Source organism: Lutra lutra, chromosome 7 (genome assembly GCF_902655055.1).
Source record: "Lutra lutra chromosome 7, mLutLut1.2, whole genome shotgun sequence".
Taxonomy (NCBI): domain Eukaryota; kingdom Metazoa; phylum Chordata; class Mammalia; order Carnivora; family Mustelidae; genus Lutra; species Lutra lutra.
The window spans coordinates 50,144,525-50,164,404 of NC_062284.1; the positions used below are offsets into that span (position 1 = coordinate 50,144,525).

Here is a 19,880-nt window from a genome sequence, read left to right on the forward strand (position 1 = left end):
CTCGTGCACATGCATGCACACACTCTCTCAAATCTTTAAAAAATTTTTTATTTATTTGAGAGAGAGAGAGCACGCATATGCACATGTAGGGAGGGCCAGGTGAGGAGTGAGAGAGACAAGCAGACTCCACTCTGAGCACAGAGCCCCACATAGGGCTTGATCCCATGACCTGAGCCAAAATTAAGAGCCACTGAGCCACTCAGGCACCCCACAGTTGAAGTTCTTAATTCACACTTTGAGAAACTCTGCTTTAGGGGACAGGTGAAAAACTGTTGATAAACCAAATCAAATCAAACCTTTTTTTTTTTTTTCCTTGAAAGATTACTGTGTTTCCTCTTTGTCTTGTCATTAGGTGTAAAGATATGTGACGTGTATAATGCTGTCATGGACGTGGTTAAAAAGCAGAAACCAGAGCTGCTGAACAAAATTACCAAAAATCTAGGGTAAGATGTGAAAATGTACATTGTCACTCTGAGACAATTTTCATGACGGCCATGGTCAGGCAAAATATTCTTAGATTGATTCACCATTTATGGTGAACCAACATATAAATATCCAACATTTATGGACTGTTAAATATTGAACTTAGATGCCAAACATAGTGTTATCAGAGAATGTGAGAAAGATTCCATTTCTACTCCCAGGGGTGGGGTGGAGATTTTTACAGACCGGTGTAGTAGATACCAGTAGGTTGTTCTAGGCTTAAATTATTAGTGTTAGGATACATTACTGACTATTTCCTGTCTCAGAACACCTCAGCTCACGTTTGTAAATGAAATACTCTGAGATGTCCTACTATTTACATTGTTCTTTCAGTTTTTATTTTTTTTATTATTTTTTTTTTTTGTTTTTTGATTTTATTTATTTATTTTTCAGAGAGAGAGAGGGAGAGAGAGCAAGCACAGGCAGACAGAATGGCAGGCAGAGGCAGAGGGAGAAGCAGGCTCCCCAATGAGTAAGGAGCCCGATGCGGGACTCGATCCCAGGACGCCGGGATCATGACCTGAGCCGAAGGCAGCTGCTCAACCAACTGAGCCACCCAGGCGTCCCTGTTCTTTCAGTTTTTATTTAATTAAGTATTTCTTAGGTGTATTTGACATTCAACACTTAGAAATACTTAAGAACATCTTACAGAACCAAAGACATTCCAGGAAACAAAGGCTGTGGTCAGTTTCTTTAGATGGAAACTAGTCTGGGATATATAGTTTCTTTCCGGATTTCTCTGATGGACAAGAGGAAATATATCAACCTGTACCAAGTCCTGGCTCAGGTGACTTACTGAATCCTTGTTATCAACATTCCACTAACAGTCGCCTTGCTCAATTTAACATTACAGCCTTGGTAATATACCCATTAATGGTCTGTCAAGTTGTTTATAGGAAGACTCTTAATTTGATTTCATGGTAGAATAATAAAATTTAAGTATGAGTGAGTAAACTAAAATAAAGAAGGCTTGATGTAATAAATGTTACATGAAACACTTAATTAGGAAATTCTTTGTTAGCCCAAAGACTATCCTTGAATCCTGCTCCTTAAATGACTGATGAGCAGAGGCAAATCACTCAACATCTTTGCCTGCCTTATCCTGAAAATTGAAATAGAATATATTGTACTCGATCCACATTAGAGATCTTTTAGTCTATTTGCTGTAGTTTCTCTTCATTTCTTTTTTTAGGTTCGGAATGGGAATCGAATTCCGTGAAGGCTCTTTAGTAATTAATAGTAAAAATCAGTACAAACTGAAAAAAGGTGAGTTTTGCAGGCATGCAGTAGGAAAATACTTTTTTGAATAGTTTCCTGTAGCTTTATTTCCCCCTTTTTTGTAAACTCTTACCTTTTTCCATTCTCTCACAGTTAGACACTGATTTCTGTTTGCTGTTGTAGGGATGGTTTTCAGCATCAATTTGGGATTCTCTGATCTAACTAACAAGGAAGGGAAGAAACCAGAAGAGAAAACCTATGCTCTCTTCATTGGTGACACAGTGCTTGTGGATGAGGTATGTATTGCTTCTTCAACTTTTGAATGTTTGTGAACTGACATTGAAGATACATTTTGTACTCTACGGGTTTTTTTTCTTGAAAGTGTTTGTCAGATGCTAGCTGAAGGGAGAGATCTGTGACAGTGACCTAATATACCTAGGAATAGATATTGTCATCCCAAATACAGGGAGTGATTTAAACTAAGTCATTCATGGGGCACCTGGGTGGCTCAGTTGGTTAAGCCTCTGCCTTTGGCTTACTCATAATCTCAGGGTCCTGGGATCAAGCCCTGCATCGGGCTTTCTGCTCAGCAGGGAGCCTGCTTCCCCCTCTCTCTCTGCCTGCCTCTGCCTACTTGTGATCTCTGTTTGTCAAATAAATAAATAAACAAGGGGTGCCTGGGTGGCTCACTGAGTTAAAGCCTCTGCCTTCGGCTCAGGTCATGGTCAGAGGGTCCTGGGATTGAGCCCTGCATCAGGCTCTCTGCTCCGCAGGGAGCCTGCTTCCTCCTCTCTCTGCCTGCCTCTCTGCCTACTTGTGATCTCTGTCTGTCAAATAAATAAATTTAAAAAATAAATAAATAAATAAACAAAATCTTTTTTTTTTTTTTTTAAGATTTTATTTATTTATTTGACAGAGAGAGATCACAAGTAGATGGAGAGGCAGGCAGGGGGGGGGGGGGGGAGCAGGATCTCTGCCGAGCAAAGAACCCGATGTGGGACTCGATCCCAGGACCCTGAGATCATGACCTGAGCCGAAGGCAGCGGCTTAACCCACTGAGCCACCCAGGCGCCCCTAAATAAACAAAATCTTTTAAAAAAAAATAAACTAAGCCATTCATTAGTTTGTGACTTGAGCCCTAATCATGATAATATCAGGAACTGATTCTTTTTTACTTTAACAACTCTATTGAGTTACAGTTTATATGCCATATAATTCACCTACTATAAGTATATAATTTAGTGATTTTTAGTGATTTTCTGTTGTGCAACCATCACTACAGTCTAATTTTAGAACATTTTTATCACCTCTGAAAGAAACCTGGTACCCTAGGCCCCCAAACCTAGGTAATGACTAAACCACATTCTAAGGGTTTGCTTGTTCTAGGCTTTTATGGCCTTTTGTAACTGTTTTTTGTTTCTGTTTTCACTTAGCAGAACTGATTCCTTAATAGCAAATACTTCTGATATCTTATTATATAAAGACTTTTATGCAGTAGTTCATCGAATTATAATACCCTATGAAGTAGATACTCTGCCCTCAGATTAAAAACAAAACTGGGACACAGAGCAGTAGCAGTCAATAGCCAGATGTCACCACTAGGAAGTGACTGAGCCAGGTTTCAAATCAAGCCTGTATTCTTCATCATTATCTCAGTGTTGTCTGCCAAATTATAGTTCCTCATGAGATTGGGAAAATAAAATCTGTATGTATTCATTGTCAAAGATTTTAGTATCCAGAAGTTTCAAAGCACTACTTTCCTATATACTAGGCTAGAAAGTGAAAGTGCCTCATTTAAATGCTCTTATGAATGTCTGACTTCTTCCTTTTATTCCAGGATGGCCCAGCTACTGTTCTTACTTCTGTGAAGAAGAAAGTGAAGAACGTGGGGATTTTCCTAAAGGTAGGAAAAAGGAAGATAAGTGGTATAGGAAGTTTGGCACTGTAAAAAGGCAAAAATTATGTTGCCTAAGAAGATTAGAACTGGAATTTCTGAGTATGATTTTTTTTTGCCCATAGAATGAGGATGAAGAGGAGGAGGAGGAGGAGAAAGATGAAGCCGAGGACCTGTTGGGAAGAGGTTCTCGGGCAGCATTACTTACAGAAAGGACACGAGTGAGTTTATGGTTTCAGCCTACATTGATCTCTACCTGTCCTGTGGTTTGTATCTGGGGCCCATTTGTAGGACTGACACTTTTCTTTCTCCAGAATGAGATGACTGCAGAAGAGAAACGAAGAGCACATCAAAAGGAACTGGCTGCTCAACTGAATGAGGAAGCAAAGAGGCGACTGACAGAACAGAAAGGAGAACAACAGATTCAGAAGTAAGAGTTTACATCAGGCAGCAAGGTTGTCTTAGGTTCATATGTGGTTTATAGAAATTTCTTACAAAAATTTTTTATCCCCACTCCAGAGCTCGCAAATCTAACGTGTCCTATAAAAACCCATCTTTGATGCCTAAGGAACCACATATTCGGGAAATGAAGATCTATATTGATAAGAAATACGAAACTGTGATAATGCCTGTGTTCGGTATCGCGACGCCTTTTCACATTGCCACAATCAAGGTATGAACGTTGAGTCAGGCTCCATCCAGACTGTTTCTGAAACTAGTGATTGTGCTCTCCACATACTCTTTTTTTGGACTGCACCGTCTCTCCCCATCCCCTGCTGTCCCTCTCCTTCCTTCCCAGTTTTCACTTTGCTAGAAAGTTCAGTGATCTAGTCTAGAAATACCATTTGCAATAAGCATTTTTTAACATGTAGTTGGACACGTGGCTCCAGGTGCTCGGAGGTTAGTGATTCTTTTGGAAGCATACATTTGGTCTTACAAAAAAATAAGTTACAGGTCAGTAGAGCTAGATCAAGATTTACAGGGTGGGTTTAGCAGTCAGCTTGTAACTTGCAACTTAACTTTATGCCCCCATAACTACTAATCCTTAATTTGGAAAGAAACCTGTTTATTTTGTTAATGCTTTTCCTTTGAGCAGAATATAAGCATGTCCGTGGAAGGAGATTATACTTACTTGCGAATCAACTTCTATTGCCCAGGCAGTGCTCTGGGCAGGAATGAGGGCAACATCTTTCCTAACCCAGAAGCTACTTTCGTCAAGGAAATGTGAGTCCCCAGGAAAAAACCATCCCCAAATCCCTGCTGGTTGGAGTGGCACTCTCAGAAACGTTTTGTTGTCTCTGCTGTGTCCCCCCTCGGTGGTACCTGTTTAGAATCATCCTGCCAGCTTTGTAATGTTTTGAGGATGGAACCCAATTTGGAGTCCTCATGAAAATATGTTAAACTGATTATATATGTTTTGTAGTAGAATTATAAATAAGGAAATGCGTGCCTCATTGGAGTTCATTCCTTCATGGTATGGAATGGGATAAGTGACTATGCCAGATTTGAAAAATAAGTGTGATTTCCTACCCAGTGGATTAGCCATCTATAATAGTCTCTGTTTCAGAGAGAAGAAAGGGAGATGTTTTTCAGCTTTCCAGACATTGTCCTACTATTCACTGGTACTTTTTTATCCTGAAAGTTACTAAGTCCGTTAAAAATAGAGTGAAGAGGGCGCCTGGGTGGCTCAGTGGGTTAAGCCGCTGCCTTCAGCTCAGGTCATGATCTCAGGGTCCTGGGATCGAGTCCCGCATTGGGCTTTCTGTTCAGCGGGGAGCCTGCTTCCTCCTCTCTCTCTGCCTACTTGTGATTTCTCTCTGTCAAATAAATAAATAAAAAAAATCTTAAAAAAAAAAAAAAATAGAGTGAAGAGTGCAGGTTACCCATCCTGATAAAGAAACTTAGATATGTTCTGGGTTCCCCTTTTTAACAGTACATACCGAGCTTCAAATATGAAGGCTCCTGGAGAACAGACAGTACCAGCCTTGAACCTCCAGAATGCTTTCCGAATTATAAAAGAAGTACAGAAGCGCTATAAGACCCGGGAAGCAGAAGAGAAGGAGAAGGAGGTGAGCTTGCACACAAACAAAGCACCTTTCTGCAACAGGAAACGTGTGGGTTTGGCAGACACAGCAGAGATACGTGAGGATTCACACTGATTCTCATTCTACTTAGGGTATTGTGAAACAGGACTCCCTGGTGATCAATCTCAACCGGAGTAATCCCAAACTGAAAGATCTATACATTCGCCCAAACATTGCCCAAAAGAGGATGCAGGGTTCACTGGAGGCCCATGTCAATGGTATGGATAATCTCTCGTGGATCTGGGCTTTGTCTCTGGGGCACATTTGTAGATGATCAGATAATACAGTATGTCAGAGAAACGCTGGGAGGAATCTGTTGACATTATTCCATGGGCACAAGGAAAGCCCTCTGTAGTTTTTGGCATTTTCTCTGACCCTGTGCAAATCAGCCAGAAAAAATGCAGTGTCTTCTGGCCTCACCTCATGCTGCTGCTTGATGCTTAGCTTCGTCGTTTGTCCCCAGGCTTCCGCTTCACCTCTGTTCGGGGAGACAAAGTGGACATCCTGTACAATAACATCAAGCATGCTTTGTTTCAGCCGTGTGATGGAGAGATGATTATTGTCTTGCACTTTCACCTCAAGGTACACCTGTCTCCTTACTAGCTGTCGGGTCTTGGGCAAGATCTTGGTGTCACCCTCTTTCCTTTAAAATAGTGATGAATAATATCACCTGTCGCATAAGATTATTAAGAGGATTGAATGTTATAAGGTTTATAAAGTTCACCGTGTCTGAAATCTAGAAGGTGCTCAACATGTACATTCCTTTGGTGTGATAACTAATGACCACCAAATGAAAGGTTTTCTCCAGATTCCTGTTTCTGAAGTAGAAAAATATTCCTTAGACGCAGTTTATTTCCAGCCTAATCTCTGAAGTCCGTTCTAATAAATAGTACTTTTTAAAATTCATAGGCTTTCACATTCTCAGATGCCATTATTTATGATGTTTTAATTATATTTGATGTTTTAATTATATTTACATAAATGCCATGGTTTCCAGCATAGGTATTATTTCTTTTTTCATCTTGTTTGTTGTTGTCTGCTTCTTTGAGTTTTCTGATTTCTTTCTTGTGTTTTCTGCTCTGCCCGCAGAATGCCATCATGTTTGGGAAGAAGCGGCACACAGACGTGCAATTCTATACGGAAGTGGGAGAGATTACCACGGACTTGGGCAAACATCAGCACATGCATGACCGAGATGACCTCTATGCTGAGCAGGTCTATGAGATTTCCTGGTTTTTTTGTTTTGTTTTGTTTTTTGTTTTTTTGCAGGGTACTGATGTAGCTTGTGGTTCAGATCTGAGTTCAGTAGTCATTGTATTTTATGAACCACCCCTGAATTTTTCTGTGGAACCACTCGAGTATTTGTGGGGATGGCCCAGCACCATGGTTTGTGGATTAGGCATCAGTTGCGACCTTGGCTGCACAGTTACGGTATAATGGCCTCTAGGACAGTATCCGTGTTGGCATCATTGGTATGAGAATTAAGGACTGTAGAAGCACTTCGGACTTTTTGAAGGGATGTACTATTAACAAGTAAAGTGATGCCTATGGTTAATTAGTATTTTTTTTCTTATACAGATGGAACGGGAAATGAGGCATAAACTGAAAACAGCCTTTAAAAATTTCATTGAGAAAGTAGAGGCTCTAACTAAGGAGGAACTGGAATTTGAAGTGCCTTTTAGGGACTTGGGGTAACATATCTCCTCATCTTTTTGGCCTGAAGTGTTGCTGTCTACCTATTAGAAAAATTAGTTATTCTTCCTTTATAATAACTCAGCATAACAGATCATTCCCTTTTTCCTTTGATTGAAAACCTTTGAGACATCCATTCCCTCTTGAACATTTTTAGGGCGGGGGTGAGTGGCTCAGACTGAGAGTTTTCCCTTGGAAATGACTCCAGTTTGCATGCTGGAGCTGGGTTTGGAATGGGGAAAGGAAAGAAGTGTATTGTGGTAGCATATTTCTCTTGCAATAGGCCCAGTCTTATGTGAGTCTTTTTTTCTTACTCTTTTTCAGATTTAATGGCGCTCCTTACAGGAGTACTTGCCTCCTTCAGCCCACTAGTAGTGCGCTGGTAAATGCTACAGAGTGGGTGAGTATTTCTTACCTCCTTTCAGTAAGAAAATTGTTAGAGAAAAGAAAGCAGAAGGATAGGTATTTTGATTTTTTTTTTTTTAAGATAGGTATTTTGAAAACTAGGTCCTTTTTATTTCTGATGATTTTCATTTTTGAAAGTTTTTTTTTTTTTTTTACTTTAGAGCAGGGAGGGAGAGAGGGAGAGAGAAAATTAAGCTAATTAATTAACTTAATTTTAATTAACTTAAGAAAATTGAGTTAATTAAAATTAACCCAGTGCAACATCAAGCTTGATCTCACAGCCCTGAGGTCATGACCTGAGCCAAAATCGTCAGATGGACACTTACCTAACTGACTGAGCCACCCAGGTGCCCCGATAACTTTGTTAGACATAAATTATTAAACAAAAGATTTTTCAGAAGTCTCTTTAGTTTTTTAAATAGTCTCTTCATAGTTGCCTTAAATTTTTTTCTCCCTGAGGAAAGATTTTGATCTTAAAAATCCTTTTACCAGGACTTCTCAGCATGTTATTTTCCTTTTAGTCTTTCACAAAAAAAGACAGGAGTGCTCAATCTCTGTCAAATAAAATCTTTAAAAAAAAAAAAAGATTCTGACAGAATTTGAAAAGCCTGGTGCTTTAGAGGATTTATGTGGTAGTGATCCAGTTTCTCCCTAACAGCCACCTTTTGTGGTGACCTTGGATGAAGTGGAGCTGATTCACTTTGAGCGGGTTCAGTTTCACCTGAAGAACTTTGATATGGTGATAGTGTACAAGGACTACAGCAAGAAAGTCACGATGATCAACGCCATTCCTGTAGCCTCCCTAGACCCCATCAAGGAATGGTTGAAGTAAGTAAATTGGCCAGCAGTCTCCCATTTACCCTGTGAGCCCTATATTACAGAATATGAGTGTGGTGTGTTGTATATAAAATCTTCTGGTGTACTTGAGGGTAAATCTGCCTTTGGGTTGAGTTATATCCCAGGACTTAAAAATTTGAAATCTTATTGGATAGAGTTAATAACTTTTTCCTGAAATTCCAACAGTAGTTGATGTATACTTACACATACAGAATCAAAGTCATAGATTTTTTTTTGACTCTTCGATAGCTGTATAAAAAAAACTAAACACATGTGAAATAATTTAATTATAAAAAGGGAGGCATATCTCTTACCAGTTCTCTTATTTTTATTGAACAATGAGATAGATGAGATCTTTTTACTGTAGCCTTTGACATCCGTATTTACACACTTCAGCTAAAAAAAATTCCTCACGGAAATATGAGAACTCTGTGTCCAGGAGATGTTACTCTCTAGGTGTAAAGGGTGAGGCTTGGTTAGCCTTGAGTGTAGTTTGCTCTGCCCACCACCCCCACCCCCATTACCTGTGAATGGGAAGTGCTCTAAGTATAAACCTCCTCTTAAGAACTGGGTTGAGCGAATATAGAAATTAAGTTATGAGAAAGATACAAATTTGTGGTTTCCCTGAGGATTTTCCTAAGAAACATGCAGGTAGGTAGTGGTGTAATGTCACAAATAGTACGTGTAAATGCATATGACTTTTAAAAAACAAGTTTTATTGAGGGAAAACTTACATGTAATAAAATTCACCAATTTAAGTATGTGATTTGATGAGTTCTAGCAAATGGATACAGTCTTGAATCTACCATCATAATCAGGATATAGAAGATTTCTTCACTCCTGAAAGTTCTTTTATAGTCATTCCCCTTCCCACAATCTTACCCCTGGTTTCTATCACTGTACACTTGGCTTCTTCTAGAATTTCACATAAATGGAAGCCTACAGTATGTAACCTTTTGTATCTTGCATCCTTTACTTAGCTCAATGACTCTGAAATTTTGAAGGTTGTTGAGTGTATCCTTTTTATTATTGAGTATTCCACTTCACGGATACTCCATACTGCAACTACCACTTAGTAGACATTTGAGTTGTTTCCATGTGGGGGCTCTTATGAATAGCCGCTGTAAACATTATAGAAGGTCTTTAAAGTGTAAACGTAGGTTTTCATTTCTTGGGTAGATGACTTAAGTGTGGCACTGCTGGGTTGTATGGTTTGTGGTTAAGTCTGTGTTCAACTTAACTTTGTAAGAAACTACCAAATCACTTTCCAGAAAACCCGTAGAAAGCTGCATTATGTTAGAATTGTTGCTGTGCATCCTGATCAACACTTGCTTTTTTCTCTTTTTATAATGTTAGCTATGCAGTGTGCAGTGCTCTTTATGGTTTCAATTTGCATTTCTATGATGACCCATGATGATGAACATCTTTTCATATGCTTATGTGTCATTCTGTGTCTTGGAGGAAGTAACTTTGTATTTTTTGCTGATGTTAAAAAGGAGCTTGCTTGTTTGAGTTGTAAGAGTTCTTTACACTGGATAGGGACACCTGGGTGGCTTACTCAGCTAAGCATCTGACTCTTTTGAGTTCCACTCAGGTTATGATCTCAGGGTCATCAGATTCAGCCATGTCACGCTCTGTGGTAAGTAAGCATGTAGTCTGCTTGAGATTCTCCCTCTCCCTGTGCCTCTCCCCCAACTTGTGCATGTGCACGGGCACGTTCTCTCTCTCTCAAATAAATAAAATCTTTCTTAAAATATAAATTTTAAAAATTCTTTAGACTGGAGATATATATATATATATATATATATATATATTTTTTTTTAAGATTTTATTTATTTATTTGACAGACAGAGATCACAAGTAGGCAGAGTGGCAAGCAGAGAGAGAGGAGGAAGCAGGCTCCCCACCAAGCAGAGAGTTCGACACGGGGCTCCATCCCTCCTGGGATTATGACCTGAGCCGAAGGCAGGGGCCTTAACCCACTGAGCCACCCAGGCGCCCCTGGATATATATTCTTAAATATAGGTTTTGTATATGTTTTCTTCTTCTTTTTTTAAAGACTTACTTATTTTAGAGAAAATGTGAGTCTGGGGAGAGGGAAAGAGCATCCTCAGGCAGACTCCCCACTGAGCTCAGAGCCTAACACGGGGCTCAGTCCCAGGACCCTGAGATCACGACTTGAACCAAAATCAAGAGTCAGCCGCTTAACCGACTGAGCCACCCAGGCACCCTTTGAATATATTTTCTTTCAGTAGTTTCTGTGCCTTTTCCATTTTCTCGAGTGTCTTTTAAAGACTAAAGAAACTAGTAAAGACTAGTGCAAAATCCTCACGAAACCTGTTAGATCTAATCTTTCTTTTGGAAATTGTTGCTTTTTACATCTTATCTAATAAATGGACTAACCCAAAGTCAAATGTTTTCTGTTTTCTTCTAGAGTTTTATAGGTTCAGGTCTCCTATTTAGGTCTGTGATCTATTTGGAGCTAATTTTTTTACTGTAGTACAGGATCAAGGTTCATACTTTGCCTACATACAGCCAGTTACTCTAGTAACATGTGATGAGATTATCCCCAGCTACTGAATTATCTTGGCATCTTATTAAAAAAAAAGAAATCAACCATGTAGGAAAGGGCTTATTTCTGGATAATGTTCTGTTGCATTGGCGTCTGTGTGTCCTTATACCATCGTCATAATTATCGTAGCTTTATAGTAAGTCTTGAAATAGGTAGTGTAAGTCTTCCAGATATGTTTCTTTTCAAAATTGGCTGTATTAGGGACACCTGGGAGGCCCAGTTGGTTAAGTTTCTGCCTTTGGCTTGTATCGTGATTGCAGGGTCCTGGGGTTGAATTCCACATCAGGCTCCTTGCTCAGCAGGGAGCCTACTTCTCCCTCTGCCTGCTGCTCTCCCCTGGTCCTGTGTCATGCCCTTCCCCCCACTACTGACAGATATATAAAAATATATATATTACATTGACTATTCTATGTAAATTTTAGAATCATCTCATGTCTTTCAACAAACTGGTTATCTTAATCTAAGTTACCAATTTTAGTATTTGTACAATTTATGAAGATGTTCCCTTTCATTCCTAATATTGATCATTTTTGTTTCTTTCGTTAGTTTGCCTAGCAGTTCAATTTTATTTTTTTTTTTTCCATCATGAAAAAATGCGGGACTCGATCCCAGGACTCTGGCATCATGACCTGAGCCGAAGGCAGTGGCTTAACCATAGTCCTTGTTTCATAATCTACTTGGTGTTTCATTATTATGGACTAATAGCTTTAGAAGCTTTTTGGTTAGTGTTTGTATGATGTGTCTTTTTTTTGTCCTTTTACTCTTGACTGTGTTCAAAGTGGCTTCATTGGAGACAATATATATCTGGGTCTTACTTTTTTTGTTGTTTGTTTGTTTTAAAGATTTTTATTTATTTGACACAGAGAGAGAAATCACAAGTAGGCAGAGAGGCAGCCAGAGAGAGAGGAGGAAGCAGGCTCCCCGCTGAGCAGAGAGCCCAATGTAGGACTCGATCCCAGGACCCTGGGATCACGACCTGCGCGGAACGCAGAGTATTAAACCACTGAGCCACCCAGGCGCCCCTGGGTCTTACTTGTTTAATCTATTCTACTCTTAATTGGGTTGTTGTGAAAAGAGACCATTTACATTTATCATTAACTATCAGTATGGTTGGGTTTAAGTCTACTTTCTTGCTCTTGGTTTTTCTCCTCTGTTCATTGCTTTTCTCCTCTTTTTATGCTCCCTTTTGGATTAATTTTGATTGTATATTAAAGTCTTTTGGGGGTTTTTTTGGTTTGGGTTTGTTTTGTTTTGTGATTTTTTTTGGTTGTTTTTGTTTTGTTTTTTTTTTTTAGTAATCTCTACATCCAACATGGGACTCAAACTCATGACCCCAGGAGCAAGAGGTGCATGCTCTTCTGACTGAGCCAGGCTCATGCCCCAAAGCAGTTATTTCCTAATTTATAAAATGAGGGAAAAAGTCTTCAATATTTACTCATGTATTTACCATTCCTGGTGCTCTTCACTCCATTGTGTGGTTCCAACCTTCTGTCTGCTTTTTTTTTTTTTAATTTATTTAACAGAGAGAGGGAGAGAGAGAGAGAGATCACAACTAGGCAGAGAGGCAGGCAGAGGGGGGGGGAAGCAGGCTCCCCGCCAAGCAGAGACTCCGATGTGGGGCCTGATCCCAGGACCCCGGGATCATGACCTGAGCTAAAGGCAGAGGCTTTAAACCACTGAGCCACCTGGGTGCCCCTGCTTTAATTTTTCTTTGCTACATAAACCTCCTCCTTCTTAGCATTTGAGGCACAGGTTTTCTGGTGACAGATTCTCTCAGCTTTTTCTTTCTTTTTTTTTTTTTTTTTAAAGATTTTTTATTTATTTGACAGACAAAGATCATAAGTAGGCAGAGAGAGAGGAGGAAGCAGGCTCCCTGCTAAGCAGAGAGCCCGATGTGGGGCTCGATCCCAGGACCCTGAGATCATGACCTGAGCCGAAGGCAGAGGCTTTAACCCACTGAGCCACCCAGGCGCCCATCAGCTTTTTCTTTAAAGTCTTTATTTCCCTTTCATTGTAGAAAGATTTTTTTTGCTGGATATAGAATTGTAAGTTGAGTCTTTTTTCTAATATTCACAAGATGGTGCTCCATCGTTTTGCAGCTTACCTGGCTTCTGCTCAGATGTCTACTCTCTTTGTACCTCTGTACAGATTGCCTTTTTTCCTCAGGGTATTTATTTTCTATTTGTATCACTGGTTTTTAGCAGTTTGATTATTAGGTACTTTGCTGTGTTTTAAATGATTATTCTGCTTAGTGTGCATTGGGCTTCTCAGATCTGTGGGGTATGTGGTTTTCATCATATTTAGAAATGTTTTATCCATTTTTTGTTCTTTTTCTAGAGAGAGAGAGAGGACGAATGGGGCCATTACTCTTCAAATATTTTTGCCCCCTCTTTTTTTTCTGAGACTAATTACACGTTTCTTCACTCTCAGCATCTTCAAGTTTCTCTCTCCCTTCATTTATAATAACTTTTTAAACATCATTATCTGATACTTCCATCCACCATCTTTGTATTTTCTGGGTCTGTTCCACTGGCTGAATTTTTTCTTCTGCCTTTTTGCCTGTCTGATATTTTGTGATCAACTGCCAAACTGTGTGGCTACACATTTTTGTGTGCTAGGTTTTAACTTTTTTTCTAGATTTCATTGTAGGTATAGTTGAATGACTTGGATACCACTTGGTCTTTCAGAAGTTGTTCTCAAATGTCACCAGTGCTGGTTCAGAATAACGTTTTGTCTAGGACTAATTTACCCCGTTGCTGGGGCAGTACTCTTTTGAGGACTCTGATTCACTGTTTGTCATTGAAGCTGGTGGGAACAGGAACTATTTCCAGCTCAGCATGAGATCTGGGAATTATCTGGCCTGCTGCTTTCCAGTGCTGCTTTGCCCAGCTCTACTTAGCTTTCTCTCATACATGTGGAGATATGTTTTCAGCCACAGATTGGAGGGGATCCCTCTTCACATTTCTAGAACTCTATCACTCTCCTCCAGTATTCCTGCCTCAAAATTATAGCTGTCTCAGCCTCCTCAAATACTTCTCTCAGTTCTGATGGGTTCCCCCCTTCCCTGCATAGCAGCCTGGGAACTGCCTCCAGACAGAAAACTTAGGCAGTTATAAATCAGAACCCTATATGTATCCTCCTTTATAATCCTGTGCTGCTTTTCCTCCAGTATTTGAAAGCTGTTTCTTTTTTTTGTTTGTTTTTTTAAAAGATTTTATTTATTTATTTGAGAGAGAATGAGAGAGCAAGAGAGGGGAGAAGGTCAGAGGGAGGAGCAGACTCCCCATGGAGCTGGGAGCCCGATGCGGGACTCCATCCCAGGACTCCGGGATCATGAGCTGAAGGCAGTGGCTTAACCAACTGAGCCACCAGGCACCCTGAAAGCTGTTTCATATCTCATTTGGTTTTCTAGTTGTTTAAAGTGAAAAGGTAAATCTAGTCCATTTTATTCCACCATGGCTAGAAGCACAAGTTACAGCATATACGATACCAGTGCCTATGACAAACTTATGGCAGTGGATCGCAGATAGGTTTTGTGTCAAAGGTTTCTTGTTGTGATCCTCGCTGTTGTCATTTCTTTGGTTTCCTTTTCTCTTCCTTCCTGCCCACTTGAATTGATTGCGTTCTTCTCAACAGAAGTGGGTAAAAGAAAGTCATTTAAATGTCTTAATACAAGGCACTTTTTAGGTACTAAACAAACAAAAAACTTATCCCTATCTTCAAATAGACCTTGCACCAAATAAGCAGTATGTAAGAAAGCAGTGGGGGGTCGGGGCAAGAAAGCAGTGGGGGATCGGGGCGGGAAGGCCAGGGCTGTTTCTCAACTGCAGAGTGATTAAAGCTGGAAAGTAAGAATCATAGAAATGGTTATAAGTTGAAACTACTTGCAAATAAGAGTCAGAGAGGGGAAAACATAGATGAGGAGGAGAAAAAGCTAAAGGAAGATAGGGAAGTTGGTGCTTAAGAAAGAAAATGGAAAACAAAAACATGAGCTTTGTTCGAGAGACAAAGCTTGCTTCGGTTGGAATGCTGCTCTGGTGAGGGCTGGTTCTAGCAGACCAGATGTTAGCCACCAGGTCTGTTCTGGTGGCATAGTGCAAAAGAATGTCAGCTATCCTATATTTAGAAAAAGGTTACCTGCATTGAAAGATGCTTATGAACAAGATGACACAGTACCTTCTCAGAAAACACAGAGAATTGATTTTGACTTCATACTGTCCCGTTTCTCAGTTCCTGTGACCTAAAGTACACAGAAGGAGTACAGTCCCTCAACTGGACTAAGATCATGAAGACCATTGTCGACGACCCCGAGGGCTTCTTCGAACAAGGTGGCTGGTCTTTCCTAGAGCCTGAGGGTGAGGTGCGTGAGTGTGGGGTTTCTTTTCTGGTACATGGTGGTGCCCATTACCATCGGGCGGCTAGGAAATGCCATGTAAGTAACACCAAAGGGAGCAGACTGAGTGGGAGCTTGGTCTTCCTGTGTTGTTTCTCCAGGGTAGTTTTACAGGTGGATGATAAATTAGGGATTGGTAGTCACTCAGATTTCTTTGAAATTGCAAAATTATTCTTTCTTGATATTGGGAAGAAATTCTTCAGCTCATTTTAACTTTTTTAAAAATTTGAAATATAATTAACATATAGCATAATACCAGTTTCAGGTATAACGTGAGGGCATTTTGCAAAAATTGTTTTCTAAGAAGTGGTTCTTCATCTCTGCATAATGCAGTATTACAAGCATATTTTCGTGGTTAATTTTCCTGGGTAAGGAAGGGTGAAGTGAATATTTAAGAAATAGAATTAGATATTTGTCTAATTGCACTTTTCCAGTAATTTAGCCCTTCTGTCTCTTGGTCACTCAGGGTTTTGGGGTTTTGTTTTATTTTTTTTTTTTTTTCATGTAAAAAAGAAATAATGTTGGTGTGCCAAGTGGGTTAAATCAATTCATTAATCAAGTGAATGTAAAAGAAAAAAAAAAATCCAGTAAATAGTATTACGCTGTCTGACTCACCAGGGGAGTGATGCTGAGGAAGGGGATTCAGAGTCTGAAATCGAGGATGAGACTTTTAATCCTTCAGAGGATGACTATGAAGAGGAGGAGGAGGATAGTGATGAAGATTATTCATCAGAAGCTGAAGAATCAGGTTAGTCTATAGGGAAAATTTTTCATGGCTTTTTAACCTGCTGTCATTTTTGGAAACTCAAAAAGGAAGAAAGAATTCTGGCATTCCATTCCTATCTAAAGACTAATGCTTAATCAATTTTATTTTAGACTATTCCAAGGAATCATTGGGTAGTGAAGAAGAGAGTGGAAAGGATTGGGATGAACTGGAGGAAGAAGCCCGAAAAGGTAAATTTTTTGTTGTTATTTTTGAGGCGCAAATTTTTAGCAGATTTTAGTATTTTGAAATGTTATTTGCCTAATGTGAAAAACAAAAGAACACTATAAAACTCATGTGGAGTTACAGCTGCAGCCTCATCAGAGGAGCAGATAAACTCTGGAATGCGTCCACACTCTTCCAAGTGGCGTGACTCTGTAATGGATGCTTTCTTCACATGGGCCCATAGCTGGGATAGCCATATATAGGCTCCAGAATTAGGCCATCCAGTTTCCAAATCTAAGTCCTATAATAGTTTAATGTTCTGGACCTCCTCTGGGTTGGGATTGTTTTTGTAATACCAGTTTAATTACTCTGAACCCAAACACCAGATACAAGTTAAAAGATGAAAAGGAAATATCTACTGGATCCCAAGCATTGGGATAGGTACTTCACATAGATTGCCTTATTTAATCATAAAATAATTTTCCATCATTCAAATACATAAACCAAGGTTCAGAAAAGTTAAGTACTTGCCCAAAATCACACAACCAAGAAGTGACTAACAGATTAAAACCTAAGTTTGATGGCAGAGTGCACATTGTAGTGGTGCATACTGTCATGTACTATTAGGTATCAAAGCTAACCTGTCACTAACGAGTAATGCCTTTCTCCTATTTAGCGGACCGTGAAAGTCGTTACGAGGAAGAAGAAGAACAGAGTCGAAGTATGAGCCGGAAGAGGAAGGCGTCTGTGCACAGTTCAGGCCGTGGCTCTAACCGTGGTTCCAGACACAGCTCTGCACCCCCCAAGAAAAAGAGGAAGTAACTTCTGAACTTTGGTCCTCAGTTCCATTCTTTATCCAGCCAACCCCTACAAATTTTACATGACATAGAAACTGTATTTTTCCTTTTTTTTTTTTTTTTTTTTTTTTTTTTTTTTCTTTTGAAGTTTGGCCATTTGTGTTTATGGGTTTAGGGGGCCATTTGTGTGGACCAATCTACTCGGGGAATTCCAGGCCCACCAGGACACGTGCCAGTGGCCCCATCCAGATGGCGAGGGAGGAGGTGTTCTTGAAGAAGGGCAGAGGCTTCCACTGTTAATAAGTACCGTTTCATTCCTCTCTCTTCCTGCCACCTTCTGCCAGGACATCGATGGCTTCTGACATCCTATTCTCTGATGTCTCAAAGCTGTATTTCCAAGACATTGGTACAAGGTGACCCCTAACTACCTGTACCATGGTTCTTGACCAGCAGATCCGAGCCTCCATCCTACCCTACTGCCATGACCTTCCTCACATCTCTTTATGTCCCATCTTTGCAGTACTCAAGAAAAGGTTGTTGGAATTTGCTAAAAGTTGTGATAAATCATACCACCTGAGCTAGTGAGGCAGATCCGGCTGGTAACTCTGTCTGAGTTTCCTGCTTTTTGGCCTCACACAGATAGAAGCGTGTCTGCTGCCTTGCCTTGGACGACCTAAGAAGCAGTGGCACTCCCTGGCTCAGTTTCCTCCTCCTCACAAATTCACCCATGGTACCATGGTAGGAGCAAAATTACCACTGTTTCTTTTCTGATGTATCTGAGGAAGAATGGTTGTGCCTCACACACTGCTTCTAGTGAAACCTAGAAGGAGGCTCAGAGGAATCAACATTGAGATCTGGAAGGGGCAGGTCATGCCTGGGGCCTAGAATACCGATGAGAAAAGAGAAGAGGAAGGGAGGCCACGTCTACAACACAGCCTCTCATCACTGCTGCTCCTTATTTTTACTGGTCTTGCATTGTCCTGTATTTATCACAGTTTCTGTTGAACAGCTTTTTAAGTATTTGGGGAGTTTATCTCACCATCCTCCCCCTCCTGGTTCTCTGCACTCACCTGTCCCACTGCAGTTCCTTCTGTGTTCTGTGACTTTAAGAGAAGAGGGGGGGAGGGGTTTCGGATTTTGTTTGTTTGTTTGTTTTTTTCTCCTTAGCAGTAGGACTTGATATTTTCAATTTTGGAAGAACTAAAAGATAAATAAACTGTGGCTTTTTTTTTTTTTTTTTTGTTTTTTTTTTTTTTTTTTTGGTGGTTGTTTTGTTTTTGTAAACTCACCTTTTGTGAACATTCTTTTGCAGTTCCTGAAAGCAGGCCTGCTTTTCTCACTTGGGAGAGTGCTGAGACGTTAAAGAATAATGCCTTTGTCAGGGGAAGATCACAGAAATTGGCTTTCATCCTTCTAAGCTTTTGTCATTAGGTTGAGAGATAACAGCACAGTAAACCAAATTCATGGTATAGCAAGTTACTTTATAAGAGACTTTTTACTATGGTCCCCTCAGGAAGTTTAGAATGGAATAGTACTTGCTCCATCATGAAAACATATCTTCTGTCATCTCCTTGTAAATAGCCTGGAGGGCGGCAGCAGCTTGAAGGGACACCTTCAGCCTTCCTATTTGGGTGACCTGATCTCCAGGGCTGACAACTGTTGGGAGAGGAAAGGCAAACAGGTCAGATGGCAGCACTGTTCAATTAGAAAACACTTACCTAACTGCCATGTGCTGTGTGTGGGGATGGTGATACTAAAAGACACTCCCTCACAAGGGGCACAGTCTAAGCGGAAAAGAAGGGAGAGCACAGTCTGTACAGTATGCGAAGTGCTCTGATGAAAACTCTGGGTACTTTGGGAACACACAGAAGTGGCACCTAAGCCAGGATGGAGGAATCGGAAAAGGTTTTCTAGAGACAGTCCCTGAGCTAAGTTTTAAGATATCATAAGCACAGGCCAAGACATGAGAACACGACAAGTTTAGAAAGCTACAAGAAGTGGCAGAAGTGAAGCTCTGTATATATACAGGGTGTCTTTGGTGGCTCCATTGTTTAAGCATCCAGGTGGAAGACCCTGTAAAAAAACAGAAGGATCCCCCATAAAGTGATATGGAAAGTCAAATGGTGTAAAAATGGGAGAATGGCATGCATGTATGTATTTTTTCCCCTTAAAGATGTTACTTATTTATTTGATTGAGAGAGTGTGCACCCCCAGAGGAAGAGGGAGAAGCAGACTCCCCGCTGAGCAGGGAGCCTGATGTGGGATTCAATCTCTGGACCCTGGAATCATGACCTGAGCCAAAGGCAGACGTCCAACCAACTGAGCCACCCAGGTGCCTGAGAATGGCATTTTAAAAGGAGAATGAGCAATAATTTTAGAGATTTAGAAAGGTCAAGTAGGATGAATAAGGAAACCAACTGGATTGGGCAGTTAGGAAAATTGGTAAGAACAGAGTCAATAAAGCATTTGGATGAAAACTTGATCATTTGTTTTTTAATAAAGATTTTATTTATTTGACAGAGATCACAAGTAGGCACAGAAGCAGGCAGAGAGCCCGATGTGAGGCTTGATCCCAGG

General features: G+C 40.2%; 2 protein-coding genes across 6 annotated transcripts in view; one reads left to right on the forward strand and one right to left on the reverse strand.

Annotated features, from left to right (window-relative positions):
* Window positions 1–18,534, forward strand: part of SUPT16H (SPT16 homolog, facilitates chromatin remodeling subunit) — a 38,971-nt gene extending 20,437 nt beyond the window's left edge. Inside the window, exons 8-26 of the mRNA XM_047739270.1 lie at window positions 353–443; window positions 1,676–1,749; window positions 1,885–1,997; window positions 3,539–3,604; window positions 3,721–3,816; window positions 3,910–4,025; window positions 4,115–4,268; window positions 4,692–4,819; window positions 5,529–5,664; window positions 5,771–5,897; window positions 6,143–6,261; window positions 6,769–6,894; window positions 7,258–7,370; window positions 7,696–7,771; window positions 8,435–8,604; window positions 15,416–15,545; window positions 16,197–16,326; window positions 16,455–16,532; window positions 17,183–18,534. Coding sequence (XP_047595226.1) covers window positions 353–443; window positions 1,676–1,749; window positions 1,885–1,997; window positions 3,539–3,604; window positions 3,721–3,816; window positions 3,910–4,025; window positions 4,115–4,268; window positions 4,692–4,819; window positions 5,529–5,664; window positions 5,771–5,897; window positions 6,143–6,261; window positions 6,769–6,894; window positions 7,258–7,370; window positions 7,696–7,771; window positions 8,435–8,604; window positions 15,416–15,545; window positions 16,197–16,326; window positions 16,455–16,532; window positions 17,183–17,328 — 2,189 coding nt within the window. The 3' untranslated portion in view covers window positions 17,329–18,534. The remainder of the gene's footprint in view (window positions 1–352; window positions 444–1,675; window positions 1,750–1,884; window positions 1,998–3,538; window positions 3,605–3,720; window positions 3,817–3,909; window positions 4,026–4,114; window positions 4,269–4,691; window positions 4,820–5,528; window positions 5,665–5,770; window positions 5,898–6,142; window positions 6,262–6,768; window positions 6,895–7,257; window positions 7,371–7,695; window positions 7,772–8,434; window positions 8,605–15,415; window positions 15,546–16,196; window positions 16,327–16,454; window positions 16,533–17,182) is intronic.
* Window positions 18,535–18,763: 229 nt separating this feature from the next.
* Window positions 18,764–19,880, reverse strand: part of RPGRIP1 (RPGR interacting protein 1) — an 85,030-nt gene continuing 83,913 nt past the window's right edge. For all 5 annotated transcript variants that reach the window (XM_047739273.1, XM_047739272.1, XM_047739271.1 and 2 more), the window contains one exon: window positions 18,764–18,959. In XM_047739273.1, coding sequence (XP_047595229.1) covers window positions 18,847–18,959 — 113 coding nt within the window. In that variant the 3' untranslated portion in view covers window positions 18,764–18,846. The remainder of the gene's footprint in view (window positions 18,960–19,880) is intronic.